Below are 7,636 nucleotides of genomic sequence, written 5' to 3' on the forward strand. Positions count from 1 at the left end.
CCGCACCCTTATCATTACCTCCACGCTGCCACAAACACGGCAGCACCTTCCCTGCTCCTCTGCCCTCCAAAGAATCTCATGTCCCCAAGCACCCAGAAAAAAAAACATTCTTATTAACACATAAGTAAAGACGTGTCGATTTAAAAAAAAAATGGAAATAACTAGGCTGTGCTCACGAAGGAAGCTCTCTACGGGAAGACACGGTTTCAGTCCAATCAGCTCCGGGGAGCGAAGTCTGCTACATGGCAGCGACCCAAGGGGCATCTGATTAATTCATTATCGCACAAGGGCAGCCAGAGAGTTCTGGCACCGTCACGATGCATCCTACAGCGAGCCGGTGTAAAAACTCCCCGTCAGGTGAAGCGGGGTCTTCCGAGGGACCAGGCGGAGGAAAAAACAAGCACTTTCACTGACGTCGGTAGCCCAATTCGATAAATCGTATGATCATGCCCAAGTCGATAAATCATGGGAAATTGGTCTGTTTCGGCTTAAGGCAAAATTGGGCAATGTCCTTTTAAAAAGGACCAAACACCGTGACTGTCGTTTTCATGAAACATGCACGATGTAAATTTAATTTAATGTTTCTTTATCAAATGGGAAAAAAGTAGTGGAATAGGCAGCGATAAACCCCTTTCTGACAAAAAGGTAGCCTATCTTAAGAATTTATGTAATTCGACTGCGCGTTAGCCTTCGTCAACTACACATATTATCCATAATTGTAACTCATAATATTTCACATCCTGTATTTACAAGCGGTCTCTTAACAATACTCATAATATTATCATGCACTAACAATATAAATATAAAACATTCATTTTCCACATAGCTTAGGCTAGATATCAGCTTTAACAAATATTCTACGTCACGCGATATACATTGTCGTGACATTAAATGTAACCTAAATACGAGATTTAACCATCTGTTTTCCAAACAAACGTGGACTACATATTCGGCACTGCTCTGCTAAATATTTGGTAACTGACTCAACCAAAATTCAGCCACTACAACGACAAATCACGGCACATAGCCACAATCTGTTTAAATAGCCTCTGTACCGAAACAATTGTTTTTCGCATACAAAGACACATATCTACGGGCTCCCCGCAATTTCAGTGTACTCTTATCAATGAAACGCCTTTCTATGCTGGACTGAATATGCCATATTTGTAAATATATGTGTCTCTAAAGAACTTGTACAATTAGCTGGTTTGCTTGCTTAAACGCTGCATCATCCAAAAAATAACTATCTTCCAAGCGGCTCCAAACGGTCAGCCAAGGAGTCAGACAGAAATACGATTTGCGCGTTCTTTGTGCTTAACTAACGCCCGAGACCCCAAACTGAACTGCACGCGTAAACATAATTTGCATTTATCCTTTTGCTCTCCGTGTCTTACCATTTCGACGCTTCCACACACGGCGGTTGTCAGCGTTTGGATTTGGGAAGGCTGCTCCCCACCCGCTCCTTCCGTCGCCATCTTCTTACTGTAGCGTTCTGGTGAAGCGCGAGCACCACACGGATCAGAAAACAACGCATTCGGCACAGCTTTAACTATTGAGCTGCTGATTCACGACCTCCATTTGACTGCGTGCCCGTTGGCCACCGGACAACGCTCACGACATCCCAAATTTGCATTCGGATAAAATGTTCAGGCGAGGGCACAGAGACGCACTCACTCAATTCTGAAAGGAGGTGCCCGCCTACCCGGGCACGCGACAGATGCACTGGGACATTCTAATTGTAGTTCTTCAATGGGAGAATATATTCCGTTAATGCACACAGATTTATGACAGAGGGACACCCTCTGTGACAGCAAGACTTACAGAAATAGTATTAAGTCCATTAACAATACTACCGATTTAGGTATAAACAGAAATATATGGTTTTCGACATGGTAATGTATTTTTTTTTGAGCGAATGATCCTGACGTAGCCTATTTGTCTCATCAGACAAATATCAGAATTTTAAGTCTTATATTTTGTGGTCGTTTTGTCGTAGCATTCCAGTTTGTGCTTGGAACTAGGAAGTATCATATCGTATATAAAAATGCCGTTATTAACGACGCAAATTAATTGTGTCAGGGATGTAGGCTACTCTCTCCTTCTTGCATCATATCCGTTTTGGGCTATGCCGTCATTATCCACAGCTGTGGGTCAGGGGCATGGGAGTGAGCGCATCAGCTGATCCATTTCAGGTCACGGCTGGCGTCATCATCACAGTTTATTATAACCCTGCCTCCACTGCCCTCCCTCCCCCAAAATTCCCCACTCTAATATACTCGCCTCACCTCATTGAACTTTATTTAAATGTCTCCAAAGGCTATTTCACTTGGGTCGTGGATAGATTAAGTGGATGGATTAAGATGGATACATATTGTTATAGATCAGGGACATTCAATCTTTCCCAGAAAGGGCTGGTGTGTGTGCAGGCTTTTGTTCCAACCAAACAGCCACACACCTGACTCTACTGATCAACCATTGGAGCCGTTGCTAAGGACCTTGATTAGTAGGCTCAGGTGAGTAACTGTTTGGTTGGAACAAAAGCCTGCACACACACCGGCCCTTTGTGTGAAAGATTGAATATCCCTGTAGATCATAGATGCTCAAATCTGGCCCTTAAATCCAAATTCAGCCCAACAAAGCTTTCACAGGCTTGTAAAGTACACAACTCATATCAGTGTAACAGACTCTTCTGTCTCTGGTGTCGACTATTTCTGTACATAAAGGGAGTTTGTACAGCAGAACGTCTGGTTTGTGACATATCCACAGCGCAGAGAGAGGTGATTTCTCAGAGCCTGGGTGCTGTGTAGGGATGAATTTGTCTCCTTCAGTGACCACTAGAGGCAAATCACTGGCACATCAATCACGGTTTCGACATTGGTAATTCATTTAGCAGCATTTGCGATGGGTTGGCTGGCCAGAGCTCTCATCAGTTGAACACAGAGGGCTCAGTTATTTAGGGGACTGGAAACTACAGGCACAAGGTTGGGTTTTACTGGGCCGCAGGGAAAATAATAGCCGCTGATTTCCCTGATTACTTCAACACTGCACAATGAATTTATTAAATTACATTAACCCTCCTATTATGTTTGGGGTCAATTTGACCCCACTCAGTGTTTGACTCTTAAAAAACAGTTAACCTTCAATTTTGATATTGTATGATTTTTATTAAATTTTCTGTTTTGTTTTCAGAAGACCTGTACCAACTTTGCATGTGTTTTATGAGCTTATTTTGACCCTCCGTAACTGTATAAAATATTTTAAAAATACAACCATTTTTATTTTTATCTCAGATTTCTTTGTGGATGATTCTGGTGGCACTTTCCCATACCAAGTGCCAAACTTTCACTTCCTGTACCTCAGGCTCTAAAATAAGATGTTTCTCACAGATTTTTCATATTTATGGATAAAATGCTCGTAATTTGGGAGACAATAAGAAGGCAAAACACAAAGTGTCAAAATCTTTCTTTTGCAATAATTTTGTGTTTATTTAAACTGTTGGGGTCAATTTGACCCCAAACATAAAAGCGTCCATAAACTCTTGACATAATGAGAAGGTTAAGAGATGGATCATCTGCCATTGAATGGTAAATGGTAAATGGTTGGCATTTATATAGCGCCTTTATCCAAAGCGCTGTACGATTGATGCTTCTCATTCACCCGTTCACACACACACTCACACGCCAACGGCGAGGCACCGACCAGCTCGTCAGGAGCGTTTGGGGGTGAGGTGTCTCGGTAGCAATTGAAAACACAGGGTGCCATTTTGCTTGTTATGTTAAGTGATATTGAGAAGGGGAAAACGCAAAATATCCAAGACAGGAAGGCGTAGGGTCAGCTTTGTCCAGCACTGGCATGGCCTGCACTTCATATTTAGAGCGATGAAGGGACTCACTGTTTCTATTCAATGTGGAAATGTGGCCTGAGTGTAAGCCAGATCCCGTTCATTATGTTCGGCGAAATCCACCAGCCTTCAGCCTTCACAGGGGAAAATCCTACCGAGCAGAAGCAGATTGACATAAGCAAAGTAGGAGCCATTTGGAAGGATAAATGTTCTCACAGTGCTACTGGAATGTTCTGTGAATGCTATAACATTGCTAATACAAAGCAGCAATGTTGTTTCGTGTTAGCAGGGTGTTACCAGGGGAAAATCACACTTCACTCCACATACGTCTGTTCACGGGAGCGCGTGAACGCTGACGTGATGAAATCTGCACACTGTAACGAACATGGCTTAGCATACGGGTGTAAGGGGGTGCAATTCAGTTAACGTTTGAATTTAGTGAGCCTGACGGTCTTAAACGGCTCACTTGAGTTTTGTAGCAGTGTGAACATTTCACGCAATGTGGACATAGCCGTGTGCTTTCTGTTTCACATCACGGCATAATATAAAACTATCAGACTTTTTGATTAAATTCAAATGGTTCCACTTGGGGGCTGATGACATTATTCTTTGTTGCAATTTGATCTCAATTAAAATATCTGCAAGCATTTTACTTAAGTGCAGTGAAATAAAATGTGTCAACACTTATGTCCAAATATCAATTTTTGAGGCAAAATTCAAGGCAATAACAACAACTACAAACTACTACTACTACTATTTCTAATAATAATAATAATAATAATAATAATAATAATAATACATTTTTATTGATGATGTTTGTTATTAATATTCATATTAATATTATGCTACAAACCTGTTGACAGGCCGCTGTTACGTGAGAAAAGAAAGAGACAGTGAAATGTAAAACACAGAGATGTCATGATGAGTAACGCTCACAGGAATGTGAGCGGCCCTGCTGGACTGTGATGAGAGCGCCCTGCTCCGTTGATGTGGACTTGGCCCTGTCTGACTCTCCCTCTGTGGGGCCCCGCAGCAGTCACAGTGGGGTCCTGTTCAGAGCGCGGACTGGCTGGCTGTTTCCACACAGGGCCTGCCCCCCTGCCCCCCCCCCCCCCCCGTCCCACCGGATCCCCTGTCCGGGACCCGCTTCCGAATCTGGAGACCCGCCAGCGCTGATCCGGCCCAGTCGGGGGGGGGGGGGGGGGTCTGCCGGAGTTCGGGTGCCTGGACCGTGTCTCTTCCTGTTGACCGTGTCAGAGGACATAGGGCTCGTATTCAGCCACGCAGGAGGGAGCCAAACAGAACAGCGTCTCACTGAAGTGTTTAATAATCCACATAAAAGTGCAGTGCAAAATACAATTTTGTCTTCCTTATTAAATTAATTGAAGAATAATTCAATCAATTGTAGCATCCTTCTCGATTTCTTTTTAGAAGATGTATCTGCTAGAATAACCTCAAGTATTTGCCTGGATAGACTGATGTAAAATGCACATTACCTTGCTTTTCCCAACACAATCCGCATTTAGTGGGAACCATTCCAGGTCAGCGCTTGTGTCCGCCTTAAACGTTACGCACACCGGGGAGGCTATTTTAAGTTACACATGCCCTGCTGGCTGCCACTGCTCTACCATTGTATGTAGAAAGTAAAGGAAATGTGGTGAGTGTGTGTGTGTGTGTGTGTGTGAGTATGTCTGGGTGTGTGTGTGTGTGTGCATGCGTGCGTGCGAGTGTGTGACTGTGTGTGTGTGGGTGTGTGTGTGTGTGCGCGCGTGCAAGTGTGACTGTGTGTGCATGTGTGCGTGTGTGCATGCGTGCGTGCGAGTGTGTATGTGTATGAGTGTGTGTGTGTCTGTGTGTGCGTGTGTGCATGCGAGTGTGTGTGTATGAGTGTGTGTGTGTATGAGTGTGTGTGTGTGTGTGTGTATGAGTGTGTGTGGGAGGCTTTGCTTCAAGGCAGTTGATTCAGAGTTTTTTTTATTCCTCTCTTTCTATGTCCACAGAGATCGGAATGCACAAACATGATGATTTGTTTCCGACTGTAAAAGGAATTATATATTATAATTCCAGAAACTACAATATGACCAAGGCTCAGAGGCAAACAGCTTCACGGTTATTCAAAGATTCACCCTGACAGCCCTGAGAGAGCAAAACAGAAGAAAACTGACCCAGAATTCAACGCAGATCTCCAGTAATACATCGCCACCCAGTGGCACTTTGTATTTCTGTCTGTGGACCAGGACAGAGTGAAGCACAACACAAGGTGGCGCTATTGTCCAGGGTGTGAAGAAGGAATCAGCTATGAAAGAACTTAAAACAACCTTAATCGAGCAAGATATTTGTGAACAAAATCCAGCAGACACAGGGAACCCAGGACTGAAACCACTGCTGTAGCCTCATTCCCTTCACCGAGTGCTTCCTGTGACTTTGTGCTTATCTGTGAATCAATAAGATATCATGGTGCCCAATTTTATCTGAAAAGGCACAGTTTGGGTGAAGGTTGTCACACTATGACACTTGATTGAACATAATCACGGTCTTCAATCAAGACAATAATAAGTAGAGTCAGGTGTCGTTCCGCTGGGCTGAGACAGAAACCTGCACCCACACCGACCCTTTTTAGACAAGATTGGACTCCCCTGAGGGCTAAGATAAGGATGACTCATGAGTTGAGGAGCACAAGCTGCATTTCCGCTAAAAAGTGTTAAATCAGTGTGTAAATAGTGTGGCATTTCCACTTAAAGTATGTATTTACATTGTTTAATCTTTCTCCTAGGCCAGGGTCAGCAACCCTGATCCTGGAGAGCCACAGGGTGTGCTAGCTTTTGTTGTTACTCAGCACTTAATTGATCAATTAAAGCAGTCGATTACTCAGTTAACTGGCCTCCCCTGGTTTCTTGGGTGTGAATAAGTTGCTGGTATTAAGGCGAAAACAAAAACCAGCACACCCTGCGGCTCTCCAGGACCAGGGTTGCTGACCCCTGCCCTAAGGCTGTTCATTTTATTTTATCACACAGACTCAGGGGAGGATGGGTTGTGACTGTGTGGTGTAGAAGGATGGTATGATAACCAGCCTATACCCTACCGTGAGGAGACGTGATTCGTCAGTCCTGAAGTAACAGCGAGCTTCTCCGGAAGCTTCCAGGCGCACACTGGGACCTGAAAGCAGACTGAGGAAAGCGGCAACCTCCAACAGCCATTTTACAAGTCATCTCTGACGTACGCGCCGAGTGAAAATGGTGCTAATTCCACAGCAGATGGTGACATCATTCCAGCTGTCATGACCCGGAGACCAAATCCTGAAGACAGCCGAAACAAAACTGAGAGAAAATAAACTCGCTGTGCGCGTGTAAGCAGAGATTAATATGTGTGTTTACTCAATGCTAACACGCACGGTAAAACCAGTTTACGTTGTGTGTTTGTCTTAATATTCCTGTCAAACACATCCAGGCCCCGCACCAGAGTGCTCTGGACTACATATCCCTACAGCACCTCTCAATGACAAGAGGGCTTTTGTCCCAAACCCCCCCGCCTGATGACAGAACGTTTACGGTACAGAGCTACGAAAATTCTTCAATGAATGATCCAAGTGTATTCCGTCAGGTGAACAGGTATGTGTGAAAAACATCTCCCTGGTTAGTTTTCATATTCAACCTACAAAATAACCATCGCCTAAATCCGGTTGGGTCATTTTAATATTCTGTAATATTCCTGCACCTTTCTCACGACTGAAATGCTGTACATAACACACAGTGGAATCTCTGATGACGTTAATGACAAACGGACGACACAAATGAT

General features: G+C 44.0%; 1 protein-coding gene across 1 annotated transcript in view; it reads right to left on the minus strand.

Moving 5' to 3' along the window:
* The window catches only part of LOC133119044 (cortactin-binding protein 2-like), a 49,398-nt gene extending 47,707 nt beyond the window's left edge, over nucleotides 1-1,691 (minus strand). Inside the window, 1 exon segment of the mRNA XM_061229429.1 lies at nucleotides 1,395-1,691. Coding sequence (XP_061085413.1) covers nucleotides 1,395-1,475 — 81 coding nt within the window. The 5' untranslated portion in view covers nucleotides 1,476-1,691.
* Between the last annotated feature and the right edge of the window lie 5,945 nt (nucleotides 1,692-7,636).

This window comes from Conger conger, chromosome 19 (genome assembly GCF_963514075.1).
Source record: "Conger conger chromosome 19, fConCon1.1, whole genome shotgun sequence".
Classification (NCBI taxonomy): Eukaryota; Metazoa; Chordata; class Actinopteri; order Anguilliformes; family Congridae; genus Conger; species Conger conger.